Source organism: Camelina sativa, chromosome 1 (genome assembly GCF_000633955.1).
Source record: "Camelina sativa cultivar DH55 chromosome 1, Cs, whole genome shotgun sequence".
Taxonomy (NCBI): domain Eukaryota; kingdom Viridiplantae; phylum Streptophyta; class Magnoliopsida; order Brassicales; family Brassicaceae; genus Camelina; species Camelina sativa.
The window spans coordinates 10,071,712-10,089,155 of NC_025685.1; the positions used below are offsets into that span (position 1 = coordinate 10,071,712).

The following is a 17,444-nucleotide window of genomic DNA, read 5'->3' on the forward strand; positions in this document are numbered from 1 at the left end:
GGGGGGGGGAAGTTAATAAGAAAAACAAGAACGAAAAATGTATAACATTTTGGATTCTTAATTAACCAAAAAAAAAAAGTTGCTGAGTCCCCACACTACAATATGACGCCATGCTGATTTCCCACGTGGGACTACAATACTACAAGATCACAGCCAATAAAAGAGAGCCACGTTCATATGGGGAACGTTGTGTTCACGTGTGGAACCATTCAATAATGGAAGGGAGAGAGCAAATAAGAAGAGTCAAGCAGCTTATTAGCTTCGCTTACTGTACAGCTTCGGTCTGGACCATTTAAAGCGTACCGAGCCAAAGTATCAGAAAGTGAAAGAATGTTATCGGATTTTTTTCTAAAAACGTTGTCGTCTTCCTCTTAACTCGTAGAAATTTGTTTCATGTTTTGACATATATATGTGAAATTGTGATAATGGACCACTTTCATTTGATCTCTTTATCATGGGCGCAGAATCATGGACATACCCCCGACAAATCCTTTATTTCTGTTTATACACTAATTATCTCCTATGGAAGAAAACACCAAAAGATCTTAATCCATTGTTTAGGAGTTAGGACTACTTACTAGTTACTAGAATCTACATGCAAATTATATTACTACGTACGAGGTCTAGTCTTCACGATTTTTATATGAACATGGTCTACATATATACACTTTTTTCTCACAATTAGACTTGAGTTGACTTATTAAACCGACATGGTCGGTTTCAATTTTTGGTACATTGGATCGATCCATGACCGTAGGAAGTCAAATTCGTCTCAATTAAATTGAGAGTGGTTGTTCTCGACCGACATTTTTGGTTCCCGCTTGAGGTGTGAGAATAGTTAATATTGATTTGAGAATTTTTGTTTTTTTATGGGTCTCTCATTTAATATACGTTTTGGTATTATTCAAATACAAAAATGGAGTTCACATGTATGGACAAAATAAGGTCTCTTTCGTTGTGAGTATCCTAAGGATGTCAACAACTGTGAATGTGATGTTCATCTTCATTTACCCATTTTCTTCTTTATAACAATACCATTTATGGTTATATTCATACAATAATGCAAAATGAATTATTTTCTTTGTAAATATATGTTACATATTCGTAATACCTAAAATGCTATTTTTGAAAGGAAGATGAATACATTTCTACAGAATTATGGTGTCCAAAATTTGTTCTTTGATCCATTAACCGTATATTGTAGAACTTTATGTATGTTGGTATTATAACACATTTCAACGAGAAAATATGACTTGGACTAATGAGTTTGATCATCTAAGATTCTAATCTATATTAAAAATAGGGTATACGAATAAGAATTCAATAAAAATGGTGAATTCGGTAGATTACCCATATGAAGAGATTTTACCATAGGTCATGTAGTGCATACACCCTAAATTATACGAGAGAATGAAATTGTTGATTAGACTTTTGGCACAAAATTCCCAGTGAGGATTTTTTGATTTTAAGTCGCAACTATAATTAATCTAACGTTTTAAATCTTGTAGCTAGAGCTAATCCATGTATATTTTGATTGACATATTTTCCGACGTACGTCTAACTCGTTTTGTTCGGGGTCTTTAATCATAATATTGTTAGTTTGTAGATTTATTCTGTTTTATTTTTGTCTAATTATGCTGTAACTCGGAGCAAAGACAAATTCATTGAATACAACCCCACCTATATTAAACAACCTAACTTTTTTTTTGTTTTTTGACAAACATATTAAACAACCTAACTAAACTCAAAACCAATCAGCTTAAGCCTTAACAGTAATAAATTTCTTCCAAGCAAGATTCAAAGGAGGAAATAAGTTTACGTTTTGTCTCCAATATACTACCATTGGGCCACAATATTAGTTTTGAAAAAAAAATGTTCGATTTATTTTGTGAGAGTAATCCTCAAAAAAAAAAAAAAGTTGACAATTTGTGAAAGAAAAAAAAAATGAATGAGCTGTGGGATTATGGTCGACATGTGGTTGGGCAGAGAGGTCATGTCGCCTTCTTTGCTCTCCCTTTCTCACCGTTCTACGGATTGCGATGTTTTTGTAAGAAAATATTACCCTTAAACCAAAGCACTTCTTATATTCCCCCACTGATGTTGGTATGTCTACTTAGCCCCACATAACTTCCTAACTATTTTGCTCTGCAATTTTAATACTAGATTTTTATTTTCTTTTCTCATGAAATCTTGACAACTTTTAGAAAAAATATACACTATTTTAATTGCTATATACTGAGACTATTTATTGAATATAACATATGCTATTTGTAACTTGTAAACCCACAATGCAAAAACTATAGATTTTAAATTTTAGAGATTATATATGATGTAAAAAGTAAGTGAATTATAACTAAAAATCGATAGATGGTTTTTTGATTATCAAATAGTATTAGTAAATGTTCTGATGGCCTTGGATGTATTTTCTTCGGAGTTAATTTGTACAAATATGGATTTTCTCTTTAGCGGTTTAAAGAGGTTCCAACACAAGAATTATTTTCCCTGGATTTTGTGGTATATCTGGAAAGCGCTCAATGATAAACTCTTCAGTACTTTAGATTTAAACTCCCTTGCAATTTTGCAGTTAGCGGAGGATGAGGCAAAGGCATGGGCTCTAGCTCAGACAGAGGATAAGGTATTAGCATCGGATATTCCCAAACGGCTGTCCCTGGTGGAAGGGGGGCTTAGGGGTTCCTAGGTCTCTCTCGAGTTATACTTGTTTTGTAGATGGTTCTTGGAAAGCTACAAATCGTTATGCGGGTAGAGGATGGTTTTGCACGTCGCCCTGGAGTGATGTCCCTACTATGGGAGCTGCCAACCTTTGCCGCACTCTCTCCTCTCTCCATGTCGAGGTTGAATCCCTTATATGGGCTATGCGCTGCATGATTGGGGCGGATAACCAATCTGTCGTCTTTCTCACCGACTGTTCTGATCTAGTGAAGATAGTATCTTCGCCTTCAGATTGACCAGCTTTTACGCCTTATTTGGAGGACATACAAACGGATAAAGAAGAGTTTGCTTATTTTTCATTGGTTTACGTCCCTTGATCTCAGAATGGTAAAACAGATAATTTTGCGCGACGAGTTTGCACAGTTTCGCAGTTAGCTATCTATGTAAACAATGTTCCTATTAGTATTGACTTGTTTGGGCGAATTTTATCATCTTCTTGTCAAAAAAAAAATAGTATTAGTAAATGAGCGTCGATTGATAAATATTATCTATAAAGCGTAGAATGTTCCGGTTACCATATGACTGAATATATAAATGTTTTTAGCGATAAGTTAGTTGGCAATTAATTACAACATCGATCGTAAGTTAACTCTCAAAAATTTTGTATCGGGTTTGCCAAGTAATAATGTCGTTAATCACCAAAATAATGGCTTATTTTATTTTGTGGATAAATTAATGATGAAATTTTGATGGATCATCAGTAAACCAAAAATACATAGGAAGATTTTTTTTGTGTGTTAATTTGTAAGAAATATAAGCTTATAAAAATTAGTTCCTAAAAATAAAAATGTTTCTGAAAAATCCAAAAACAATTCCTTCAATATCTATTTATTGTCAATCTTTTACGGATAATTTTGAGTTTCTCATCTTCAAATGGTAAGTGCATGACTTGAAGAAGAACTTTGGTCAGATAAAAGAATTCCAGAAAAAGAAAAGGTTTAGTTATAAATTAATATCACGCTCCAGCCAAAAGAACTTGAGATAATTTATACTTGAAAGAAAGTGTTACAAAATAGATCGAGATGTGGAGGATATTGATCATAATTGACTGATGATGATAGCGAAAAGGTAAATCAAACGAACACCTAGAATAATAATAAGAAAATGGTACATAAATTATGAACTACTTTTACAGACGGACTGATGATGATTATAAGTTTATAACTATAATATACAATTAACATTCATCTTTAATTTTAATACAGCCACCCGTAAAAAAAACCAAAGGATTTAAACCCTAAACCCCAACTTCGTCTCGATCTCTGTCTCCCCTAAACTTTTCAGCTCGCACGATGCTAAAAGAATGTCAGTCCTTTTTCTCTGCTCAAGCACTCGTAGATTTTTTTAATTACATATACCCTTTTCATCAAGTGCATAATCATATACGACCCCCTGATTTTTATCAATTGTTATATCTATTTTCTAGGGTTTCAAAAAAAGATGCTCTTCGATTAATGCAGAAACTATTTATGCACACCAACGGACCAACCTACTATATATATTTCGGTCCTTTGTTTAACTTAATTTCATTAATTATACCTATAATCTATTCGCTTAGACTGTTTTCACTAACCTCCCGTAATCTCACTTTTCTCTTTAACGAAAATTTAAATAATTTTGAATTAACTAACTAAACCCTGTTTAGGAGACGTAACAAATTCAAATATATAGATACCAAATCTTATTGTACACTTGTTCCAAAGTCTATTATTTATTTACTGTCGGCTATTGAACAGGTACCATTATCTATATTTGAGTTTGCAATATTGCATGTTTTTTAGGGAAGCAAAAAATCATCTAAAATAGCATCCACAGATCATATGATTATCATACAATTTAGTAAGAAATTACATCAAAGTAAATAATTTTTTTCTTGTAGTTAAGTTAACCGATCAAATGGCTATATATATAGATAAGGTTTCCTTTTTTACGGCGGCTCGTATGAATAAGTTTTAAAAGTGTGTAATCAAAATAAGTTTATTTAAAACAGACCGTTGGGTATATTCTTAAAACTTAACCATCCATACCAATCTACACAAAGTACAGAAGTAGTGCTTGATACAGAGGAACAACTGATCTCATCGTAAGTTGGGACCTCTTTTAATAATAATACTTATATATAAAAATAAATATATTAAATATTTATTCTATATTGTATATATATGCATAATAACAAATCTGGGTATGCATAGAGGTGTGTATAGGTAATAGGGCTGTCAAGTCTTTACTTACAGCAACCATCTCTGCAGCCAGAGCTCTTATTATAGAACAGAAACAGAAATAGAGCTTTCTACAGCACAGAAATAAAAAATTTCTCATTTACAGATTGTTTTACTTTCTTTCCTTTTTCAGCACTTCTCCTTTCTTTTCCTTTTGAGGTTATTAATCTCTTTAAGCCAGAAGAAACGTTTCTAAAGTTTCCTGTGTCAACTCTTCTCTTTGTTCTCTTCTTCTTATACGGGGTTTCACTTTTTTTCATGTGCTCTGCCGTTATTACAACAAGGTTTGTTTAAAGATCAGCTTTGCATGAAACTGGAAGAAACTAGTTTTCATGTATGTTTTGCAAAATTTGCTCTGTTTTCTCACATTTTGTGTTTGTTTTGGGTGTTTTCTTAGGATTGTGTTTGATCTGATGGAAGGATTGGAGTCTGTTTACGCTCAAGCTATGTATGGAATGACACGAGAGAGCAAACTCATGGATCATCATCAAGGATCGGATTTGATTTGGGGAGGAAACGAGCTAATGATGGCTAGAGAACTCTGTTCTTCTTCTTCTTCTTTTCATCATCACCACCAACTTATTAATCCGAGTCTTAGCAGCTGTTTCATGTCTGATATTGGAGTTCTCGGTGAGATTCAACAGCAGCAGGAACATGTTGGAAACAGAGCTACTTCCATAGATCCATCATCGCTCGATTGTTTGTTATCGGCCACGTCGAACAGCAACAACACTTCAACGGAAGACGATGAAGGGATCTCAGTGCTTTTCTCAGATTCTCAGACTCTTTGGAGCTTTGGTGGAGTCTCCTCTGCTGAGTCTGAGAACAGAGAGATCACTCCCGAGACAGCAACAACAACAACGGTAAAGCCAAAGTGTTTGAAGAGAAACAGAGGAGGAGACGAGAAAGGAAGTCACTTCCGTCTTGTTCGTCCTCAAGATGATTCGGAGAAGGGAGGTTTCAAGCTCATCTACGACGAGGATCAATCGAAATCGAAGAAACCAAGAACAGAGAAAGAACGAGGCGGTTCGTCAAATATTAGTTTCCAACATTCAACTTGTGTATCTGATAACACCGAGCCGGATGCTGAGGCGATCGCGCAGATGAAGGAGATGATATACAGAGCAGCTGCATTTAGACCGGTGAATTTTGGTTTGGAGGTTGTGGAAAAACCTAAGAGGAAGAACGTGAAGATATCGACGGATCCTCAAACGGTTGCAGCGAGGCAGAGAAGGGAGAGGATAAGTGAGAAGATTAGGGTTTTACAAACATTGGTTCCAGGTGGGACGAAGATGGACACTGCTTCAATGCTTGATGAAGCTGCTAATTATCTAAAGTTCCTTAGAGCGCAAGTAAAAGCTTTAGAAAACTTGAGACCCAAGCTTGACCCAACCAATCTCTCCTTCTCCTCTGCTCCTTCTCCTTCGTTTCCTTTATTCCACCCGTCTTTTCTTCCTTTACAAAACCCTAATCAGATCCATCATCATCCAGAGTGTTGAACAATTTACAAAGTCTCGGATTTGAATGATTGGAAGATTATAAAACTTTTGAGTTCATCATCATCATGCAAACAGAATCATGGCGTCTTGATTGTTTTAGCAGTTCTCAAGAAAGGCACTTCTGTGATGTCGGGAAGTGTTTGTTTACACTTTCCAGTCTTTGTTTTTGCATTTCTTTTTATATAAAGTTTTATATATATATATATATATATAATCTGTGGAATTCGAGGGTTTGAAAATATTGTGAAAAACAGAGCCGCAAGAAGTTAACTACGGTCTCCGCAACATTTTCATTACTTAAAGAAAAGAAAACGTATGATAATTGCAATTATGAAGCGATGATTATCAACAAAAGTGTTTAGAATTAAAGTGCCATCTCTCTCTCTCTCTCTATATATATATACATTCTTTTTTTAGTTTCATAAAAAAAATTTAGCTTTACTTGGGAGAACTCTTTTGGAGCACTATAATACTACAATATATGTCCATATATATATATATATATTGGCACTTAGGAACATTATCCATATGAAAATTTGACTTTAGATCTGTTTTTTTTTTGGAAGATATAATAATAAGAGTATTTGTGCAAGGTGTATATATGCTGGTGTTAGTGGAAGAAACATATCATGGACCTAATTTGATATCGAAATAAAAATTCAAAGAGAGAAGTTTAAAACATAGTTAATTGTGGATTGAGATTAGTACTAAGAAGAGTTAAGAGGAATAATGAAGGCGTGCGCCTTGAGAATATAACTCCACCTGACTGGTTACACCCTAAAATGCTCACCACATGCTTCTCTCTTTCACTCTCCATCTTTTTATTCTTCTTTTTTGTCTTTTGGTTTTTGTCTTATTTCGTCCCTAAATCTCCTTAAACACATTCTACTTCCTTTAATTGTATTTTATTATGTTCTTTCTTTGATGGATGTGTTTTTTTATTTGACTTGGGGAATTATATTGACTATGATCAACTTTTTATTTATTTGCAATTTACACTTACTTAAATGATAATTTGAAGGAAAAAAAACTAACTTGCTACCTTTTCTACACTTATATTTTAAGTTAATAAAATAACATGCTCCTTGAACAAAGTTAATAAAATAACATGCTACCTTTTCTACACTTATATTTTAAGTTAATGTTTTAATATTCGCGTATACCCAAATGTATTGTGCTCAAGAGCAAAGTTCATGATTATATAGCAAGTTTAACAAAAGCGCATGGTTAAATAATCCACTATTTTTGTTTTTGTCGATAGCCCAACAATCATAATTTTTAATATGAACTTTCAAAACACAGAACATGTTATTTGAATCTTTAATTGTTTTATTTTACATTTTAGTATAATGTCTATGTCGATCTCTCTAAGTATGCTAGTAATTTAAGAAAAGAGGTGCGTTTAACTTTTTTTTTTTCTTTGCAATGTGTAACATAGCTTTTGAGTTGCATCATATTGTTCGGTCGATTGTGAATGAAAATCTGATAATACCTTTTAAGAACATGTACTCCATAGAAGAGAAGAAGACTAAAAGGTCTAATCAAACTTAAACAAGTTTAAACTCAAAAAAAAAAAAAAAAAAACTAAGACAAGTTTACATTTGGAAGAGTCTCGTAAGGCCAATTGCAGCCGCGATATTGGATGAACAAAGTCCATTGTGTAACGGCACTTAAGTCAAACCATAAATAGTATCCAACTGTTCTTGAAGTTCAAATTAAATTAGTCATCAACGCAATGAAGCAATCGGAGATGCAACCGACTTGGTGTGGTAGAGTTATCTATAACGAGTAATATATGAAGTCAACTATAAATTGATGATTTAGTAGATACAATACTATATAATCCGTTATTTTAATATCAGAAAATCATATATTCAAGTTGACTCCCAACAAACAGAAAACTCTAAGAAAAGAATTATATAAAATAGATTTTGAAGTATAGAATAATTAATCAAAAGAAAAAGTCAGGATTCGATGGGTGTTGCAAGCTGGGGAGATAAGAGAGATCGATCATTCCTGTTGACTTTTTTAATTGAACGGTTATGGTCTTTTGTTTGTTTCCATGTAACGTTTTAGACAAAGATGTCCATGTGAAGCAACCTATTTTTAGAAAGTTTTAACATAACCACAATTAGTATTATTGTATATCTTAATAAGTAAATCCTAGGTTTTGGTCCTACTAATCATAAGTCCATACTTCTAATATGGTCCGCAAATCACACCAACAACCTTATTTGTACACATGTCGATCTATTTATTATTTATTGCAGTCTTAAAATCATATAATATAGGAAATATCAAATGGAATCAAGAACAAAGTATCTTCTCAAATCAGAGGATACATTTTGGTAACGAAAGCTGAATATTTTTGATTTCATCAACTTGGCAACTTCTTCGCTCAAATTGAAAAAAAAAAAGAAAAAAAAATCATCCAGTTGTCCACAATCATCAAATGAGATGCAGAGATGGTATACCTTTCTATTATCATCCTCATTTGGCTTTATTATTCATCAACTTGTTCTTCTTTCAGAAAACGAAAAATCCATTTCAGTTTTATTTTTTTAACTTTTTAAAATTGATATTATTGTAAGCTTTTTAATCATCCCAAGTACCATATACGCTAGCTGATAATTTTTTACGTTAACTTTAATGTGCACTTATATTTGTAATATATTAGTAGATAGATACTACTACATATATCGTAATTTTTTGTGTAGAATTGTAATATTAACAAAGAATACACTAAAAGTGGGATTTTTTTATATTCAAATAAAATACATGTATGATCATTTGTAGTGTATTATTTTGGAACTATCATATTAATTCCTTTATCACGGTATAAGTAATTGAGTCAATTTCAAAAACCATAAATCTTTTGATGAAGTGAAATGATTATATGATATTTAGTAGAAAATTGTTTTACGACATATCTTTGTTTCATAATCAAAAAGCGTAACCATAGTTTTGGTTGATAATGAGCGAAGAAATAGTTTCTGTTACTTTGCCTCACAAGAAATATACACACAACTCGAGTGAGCGCCCACCAATTGCATCATAGAACCGCCGTTCTAGGATTCTGAATAGGCTGTAGGGGAATCATTTCGGATTTTTCTTGGGTTTTTGTGGTTTTTTCGTTCTATGGTTTATCTCTATTCTATTGTTTCACTACGAAGAGAAGAGATGGGATTAACCGAACTGGTCTGTGCTTAACAATTTTAATATTCATTCGGAGATATGGCCTGATTGTTGTATATCAGGATCTTTGTGATAAGAGTATTCTGACATATGGGATACGATCGGTTTCAATGGGTTCTGGAATTGTGATCTCCTGGATCGGAATTACCGATGACTACGTAGGTGATTTCTGGGTTACAGGTGTGGTATTATCGCAGATCAATTGGAATCCAATTTATTCGAAGTGGGGTTTGGCAATGATTCGATTCTCCTATTCAAGTAATTTATTGGGATATTCGGATAGCCTTATGTTCTCTTAGGATCAAGGGGTAATCTTCTGCCATTTAATCATTGGATCTTGGCCACAAGTGAAAGACTATGGATCACATTTGGATTTAGTGGGGTTTGAGTGTGTGTTATCCCGGATTCCTTTCCTGCGATCGGAGAGGTTGGCACAATCTCTTATTACCAGAGTTAATGGAAATATAATTTGGGTCAGAGATGTAGTTATTCTCCACATCAGATTGTGTTTGATTGATTCACAATGGAGGTTGGCTTTGATTTGGTTCCCATATTTGGTTTCTTTAACGGTAATCTTGGTTACACTCATGGCTTTTGCGGATCAAGAGGATATATTTTGTCATTTATACACTGAATCTGTAGGATTTTTAGCTCGGTGGTATTGGAAAGTTTGGATGTATATAAAGGATCATCTACCAGTTCTCAGTTCTCATCACAACATTTTCTATTCCATTTTTTCACTACCAGTTCTCAGCTCTCTTTTACTGTTTTGGTGGCATATTTGGGTTCGGGTACAGTTTTTGATCATGTCTCAAAGTTCTTTGTTGGGTAAGAGTGGTGTGAGTAAGAGTGATGAGGGTATGGTTCCTAAGCGCAGAATCAAAATCCCGTTTTTTGATAACTCAGCTTTGATAGCAGGGTACTCAAAGACGGTTGTGGGTCGCTGTATGAACCCAAGAATGCAGGACATGAAGTCCCTTTTGATCATGCTTCCCAAGATTTGGCATTTGGAAGGACGTGTTGTGGGAGCTGACTTAGGGATGGGGAAGTTCCAATTTGATTTTGACAATGAGGAGCACATTACAGAGGTGCTCCAGATGGCTCCATTTCATTTTGGCCGCTGGATGGTGGCAATGGTGCGATGGAGTCCAACGGTGGATCCGGCTTATCCTTTGGAGTTAACTTTTTGGGTTAGAGTACTGGATGTCCTTTTTCAGTTCTGGGCTGAACCAACCTTCCGGAGCATTGGTGCAGAGATTGGTCGGGTGGAGATGGTCGATATTGATGGTGGAAGGGTGAAAGTTACAGTCAACGGGTTCAAGCCTTTATGCTTTTCTACAATCATCGAGTTCTATAATGGGGAGGAAACAATTGTTACTCTCCGTTATGAGAGACTTCATGGATTCTGCAAAAACTGTTTCAGCTTATGTCATGACGAGGATCACTGTCCGTTGTGGAAGACTGATCGGATTACTCCAGCTCTGCACTTTCCGAGGGAAGATGATGTGGTTCGCCCTTTGCATAGTTACAAAGGGGCTGTCACAAGTGACAGGAATAAGGGGAAGGGCAAAGAAGGGGAGAGTCGGGAACCAACTTCTAACAAGGCCGGACAACGACATCCTAAAGGGAAGCAGGATACAGGGGTTACAAGTCGGTCTTCACTGGAAAGGGGTGAACCGTCATCTAAACCCCGTTGGTTCACTAACTACGTGCAATTCAATGACCATCGTCATATGGCTAAAGCTGTTGCGGCTGCTGCATCTGCTTCTGCTCCGGTTCTGGTTGAGGAGTTGGAACAAGGACAGATCCCAGTTCCTGTTGAACAAGTAGCGATGCAATCCTCATCCTCAATCAATGGTGTCCCACCACTGAAGAAGGTTCGGAGACCTCTATTTCAGGATGCGGGGGTGGTTCCAAATCCTGATATGAATGAGGTGAATGGTTCAGATGCGGTGGGGACTGCAGAGTCAACGGTTCCGAATGCAGATGCAAATGGTCTGAAGTTGCTTGTTTCGGTTGATCTGCAGACTGCTTCCGTAGAAGCATCTGCTTCCATAGAAGCAAGGATCGCTGAGACTCTGGTTTCCTTCATCACAACGAGTTCGGTTATAAGCCAGCAGGCTCTGATGGTGGTAAGGAAAGTTTCTGAGGAACCTATTGATCAGCTAATGGAAGAGGTAGAGGACAAGGTTGTAGAAACTGAGATTCCTGATCCAGATCAGCAGAATGATGGGGATGTGGCTAACTTGCTGGTGGATCCTTCTCTGGACCCCGTTTCGGACACTGCAACTCTAACGGGTGTGATAGCGGATTCAGAGGACGACTCCATGGATATTGATGCTGATACGGGTGCAACAACTGTCGGGGTTCCACCAGTGGATAAGGTTCGAAAGACAAAACCTCCTTTGGCACTCAAAGGAGTAGCTTCTAAAAAGTTAAATGTGTACCTGCGTACCAGAGTATTCAACAGGGGATGGACCAAACCCGAGGAACCAGGAACAGGAGAAGGGTCCAACTGGTGGGTCAAAGCCACCTAAACCAACTCTGGATAAATGAATATTTTGAGCTGGAATTGTCAAGGGCTTGGGAACAAAGCAACTATTGGGTATCTTAGGGACTTGTGGGGGAAGCATAGGCCTGATTTTTTATTTTTATCTGATACTAGACAACCTTTAGCTTTTATGGAACTTTTTGTTGGTCATTTTGGTTATTCATATTTGAAAACGGTTGATCATATCGGTTGTAGTGGCGGTTTGGCCTTATACTATAATAATACTTATGATGTTTCTTTTTTATTCGAATCTAATCGTTTGATCGACGTGGAACTTACTTACAAAGGCTAAATTATTTATTTTACTTTTGTTTATGGTGACCCGGTCCCATCGAACCGAGACCTAGTATCGGACGTTTAACGCGGATTGGGATATTNCAAACCCGAGGAACCAGGAACAGGAGAAGGGTCCAACTGGTGGGTCAAAGCCACCTAAACCAACTCTGGATAAATGAATATTTTGAGCTGGAATTGTCAAGGGCTTGGGAACAAAGCAACTATTGGGTATCTTAGGGACTTGTGGGGGAAGCATAGGCCTGATTTTTTATTTTTATCTGATACTAGACAACCTTTAGCTTTTATGGAACTTTTTGTTGGTCATTTTGGTTATTCATATTTGAAAACGGTTGATCATATCGGTTGTAGTGGCGGTTTGGCCTTATACTATAATAATACTTATGATGTTTCTTTTTTATTCGAATCTAATCGTTTGATCGACGTGGAACTTACTTACAAAGGCTAAATTATTTATTTTACTTTTGTTTATGGTGACCCGGTCCCATCGAACCGAGACCTAGTATCGGACGTTTAACGCGGATTGGGATATTAAGGGATTCCCCTTGGTTTCTTGTTGGAGACTTTAATGAATTAAAAGGTAATCATGAAAAACGAGGAGGGAAGCTCCGCCATGCGTCTTCTTTTGTTGGTGTTAATACTATGATTCGACATTGTGGCTTACTAGAGTTTCCTGCGGTCGGGGATAGCCTGTCTTGGTGGGATTGGCGGGATAAGAAACCCATTCGGTGTCGTCTTGATCGAGCGTTAGCCAATGAGAAGCTTCATGACTTGTTCAGTGATTCCTTCACGGAATATTTACCAATGGTCGCCTCGGATCATAAACCGGTTTTAGCTTCCCCTGAGGAAAAAATCCGACGGGGGAGGAGTTGTTTTCGCTTTGACCGGCGGTGGCTTGATAAAGAGTGTTTCTTTGGCGTTATTTGAGAAGGATGGGGTTCTGGGGTGACGGGGACAAATGGAAACTTAATGGATAAGATAGTTCAGTGTCGGCAGGCAATATCTAAGTGGCGGAAAACACAGGTACCATACGGTCGGGAGACGATCAAGGAAATAAAGGGTAGGTTAGCGATCGCCTAAGAGGATGATAGCGTTTCTGTTGAGGTTATTTTGGAGCTGACTTGGAAGCTACGTGAGGGTTATCGGGATGAAGAGATTTACTGGTACCAAAACAGTCAGAGTCGATGGAAGCGTCTTGGGGATCAAAACACTAGTTACTTTCATGCCCAGACTAAACAACGTAGAGCTAAAAATCGTATTGTAGGGCTTCATGATGAAGCTGGACAGTGGGTTACGGAGGACTCTCAAGTAAAGGGTATAGCTGTATCTTACTTTCAAGAGTTATTCACATCCACGGATCCTACAAATTTTGAGGAAACACTGGCTAAGGTGGAAACGTCCATCACGGGTGAGGATAATGAGACATTGACGCGACCAGTCTCAGAAAGGGAAATCAAAGAGGCCTTATTTATGATGCACCCTGATAAAGCCCCTGGACCGGATGGTATGACGGCGCTCTTTTACCAACGGGCATGGGACACGGTCAAGGTTGACTTAAAACTTTTGGTAGACACTTTTTTCCATGAGGGTGGTTTCGATAAACGATTAAATATGACAAATATTTGCCTAATACCAAAGGTTGATAAACCGACCCGGATGTCTGAGTGGAGACCTATTAGTCTATGCAATGTTGGTTACAAGATTATTTCGAAGATTTTGTGTCAACGTTTGCGAACGTTTTTGCCAACACTGATCTCGGAGACTCAATCGGCGTTTGTAGAGGGACGGCTAATTGCGGATAATATTTTGATTGCTCAAGAGATGTTTCATGGACTATGTACTAATCCCTCATGCAAGGGTAAGTTCATAGCCATAAAAACAGATAAGAGCAAGGCCTATGATCGGGTCGAATGACCCTTTGTTGAACATCTGTTACGAAAATTTGATTTTTGTGAGAAATGAATATCTTGGATCATGTGGTGTGTGACTTCGGTTTAGTATAGCGTTTTGCTCAATGGCCAACCACATGGGTCCATAACTCCTTCTAGAGGTCTTCGTCAGGGTGACCCCCTATCGCCATATCTTTTTATACTTTGTACTGAGGTTTTCATTGCAAATTTACGAAAGGCGGAACGGTCTAAACTTATTACGGGTATCAAGGTATCGACTGCCTGTCCTGCGATCTCACACTTACTGTTCGCAGATGATAGTCTGTTTGTCTGTCGGGCCACAAAGGAGCAATGTGAGGCTGTTCTAGGGATAATAAGACAATATGTTCAGCGGATTAATTTCCAGAAGTCGTCGATTCAATTTGGCCACACAGTGGATGTGGTTTTTCGTGAGACACTGAAAGGTGTATTGGGAATCACCACTTTGGGTGGCATGAGTTCCTACTTGGGTATCCCTGAATGCCTCGGTGGGTCAAAAACTAAAATCTTCTCCTTTGTTCAGGATAGACTGCAAAAGCGGACAGGTGGATGGCCTGCTCGGCTGCTGTCTAGGGGGGGGAAAGGAGGTAATGATTAAATCAGTGGCTACCGCGGTTCCGACCTTTGTAATGTCTTGTTTTCGACTCCTGAAAAAAATTACACGGAAGCTTATGAGTGCGATCTCTAACTTTTGGTGGAATTCTTCTGGAGAAACACGAGGTTTACACTGGGTTGCTTGGGACAGGTTATGTATTGATAAGATGGAGGGAGGTTTGGGTTTTCGGTGTCTGGATGATTTTAACACTGCATTGTTGGCTAAACAACTCTGGCGGTTGATTATGGTTCCAGACTCCTTATTTGCGCGGGTGTTTAAAGGAAGATATTATAGGCACTCCAATCCTTTGGATCCAATTAAATCTTACTCCCCGTCTTATGGATGGAGGAGTATTGTATCTGCTCGCTCTCTGGTAAACAAAGGACTCATTAAACGGGTAGGATCCGGTGATTCCATTTTAGTATGGTCTGAGCCTTGGATTCCTGCTCAATCCCCGAGACCAGCATTGCGTTCGGGATCGCCAGCCGATCCTAGGCTCAGAGTTGAAACCTTCATTGACAGGAGCTCACACTCCTGGGATTTGGCCTTGTTTTCGGTCTCTTTTGAGCTGGAGGATGTTGCCCTTATTTCAGCTTTACCTTTTGGTAATTCCCCCACACAGGATATATTGGGTTGGCATTTTACAAAATCTGGTATGTACACCGTTAAATCTGGGTATCAAGCTTTGCGTCAGAAACCGGGGACTGCCTATCCTGTTATCGGTCAGGATATTGTTCCTCTTCAGGCATTTGTCTGGCAACTTCGGTGTCCACCAAAAATCAAACATTTTTTGTGGCAAGCAATTACGGGTTGTGTGGCGACAACAGCTAATTTTCGACGTCGTGGTTTGGGCTGTGATCCGGAATGCGCACTTTGTGGGAGGGATGGAGGAGACAATCAATCATGCCCTCTTCTTATGTCCTCCGGCTAAGCAGGTTTGGGGTTTGTCCTCCTTCCCGACATCCCCGGACTTGTTTCCTTCAGGCTCGATCTATGCAAACATGGATTATCTATTTTGGAGAATTCAGCAGGGTTTTTCGATGGATGTGTTCCCATGGATTCTGTGGTATATCTGGAAGGCCAGAAATGATAAAGTCTTTAGTAATTTGGACTCCAACCCACTAGCTGTCTTGCAGATAGCGGATGAGGAAGCAAAACTTTGGTTTTCGGCGCAGGAGGAGGGATCGGGACCGCCGTCTCAGGATGTTTTTCGCCAGATTCCTGGTTCCATAGTCAATACAATGACTGTGATTGATAGATATGGAACAAACCACCGTTGTTTTGTGGATGGATCTTGGAAGGCGTTCGACCAGTTTATCTGTAGAGGATGGCATTGCCTTCCCCCTGAGGGGGAGTCTCCCATTATGGGTGCATCTAATTCTCGTCGAAGCTTGTCACCCCTCCATACAGAAGTGGAAGCACTCATCTGGGCAATGCGGTGCATGATTGGTGCGGATGAAGAGAGAGTAGTTTTTCTCACGGATTGTTCTGATTTGGTGAAGATGGTGTCTTCGCCTTCCGAGTGGCCTGCCTTCCAAACATATTTGGACTTGATTGAAGATGATAAGAAAGAATTCATATCTTTCGTTGTTGATCTGATCCCCCGTTTACAGAATGGTGTCGCGGATAAGCTGGCACGTCGAGCTAGAGTGGAGTCGCATCATGTTACCTTTGTCAATATTTTTCCTTTCAATTGGCTCGTTTGAACTAATCCGGTAAAAAAGAAATATACACACAACAAATTTTCAGAGATATAACGTATAGATAAAGTCACTATCATATAATATGAAAATGACGTGAATTGAGACAGAAGATGGTCGTAGTTACAAAGCTCATCGTTAAGTTGGTTAAAAGAAGAGAGCAAAAATTTTGAGACTGTCGTTCTTACACACACGTCTAATATAAAATACACACTTAATTACTATCAACTATTTTACTTTTAATATTAATTTTCTTAGGAAAATATTTTTTTGGAAGTATTAGGTAAAATGCTACAAACATATTATTTGAGCCCGAATCTAATAAAACTCTGAAAATCTCTTTTGACAAAAAAACAAAAAAAAAACTCTGAAAATATTCTTAAGACTGCAACAATGGATATTCGATTATGATTTGTTAACACTTAACAGCGAAGATATATAATGATATGTTGTATTAGTTTTCATTTAGATCATTATTTTCTTATTAACTTTATCTTATGGGTTTTATTAGATCGAGTCTTTTTTACTTATCTTGATTCCAATAAATCACATTAATCAATAACATTAAATTATTACAAAATTTCAAAACACTTTTAAAGTAACGAAAATGCACTCACGAAAACAAAGATAAAATGAATCTTGCATGCAGTTTAATTAGCGAGCATCAGGGGTAGATCCAATATCAAAGTTCATGCTCACTTCAACAGAACTCTGCGAGTTCATGTTTTGACTC

General features: G+C 37.4%; 1 protein-coding gene across 1 annotated transcript; it reads left to right on the forward strand.

Moving 5' to 3' along the window:
• Positions 4,939–6,753, forward strand: LOC104786405 (transcription factor bHLH87-like). Its single transcript, XM_010511823.2, has 2 exons — positions 4,939–5,233; positions 5,347–6,753. The coding sequence occupies exons 1-2, from the start codon at positions 5,208–5,210 to the stop codon at positions 6,446–6,448; spliced, it is 1,128 nt and encodes a 375-aa protein (XP_010510125.1). The 5' UTR covers positions 4,939–5,207; the 3' UTR covers positions 6,449–6,753.

Excerpts from the sequence above, each read along its gene's own strand:
- LOC104786405 (XM_010511823.2), top strand. The coding sequence starts at position 5,208 with ATGTGCTCTGCCGTTATTACAACAAG. Across the intron at positions 5,234-5,346 it reads TCTGCCGTTATTACAACAAG|GATTGTGTTTGATCTGATGG; the intron begins GTTTGTTTAAAG and ends GTGTTTTCTTAG.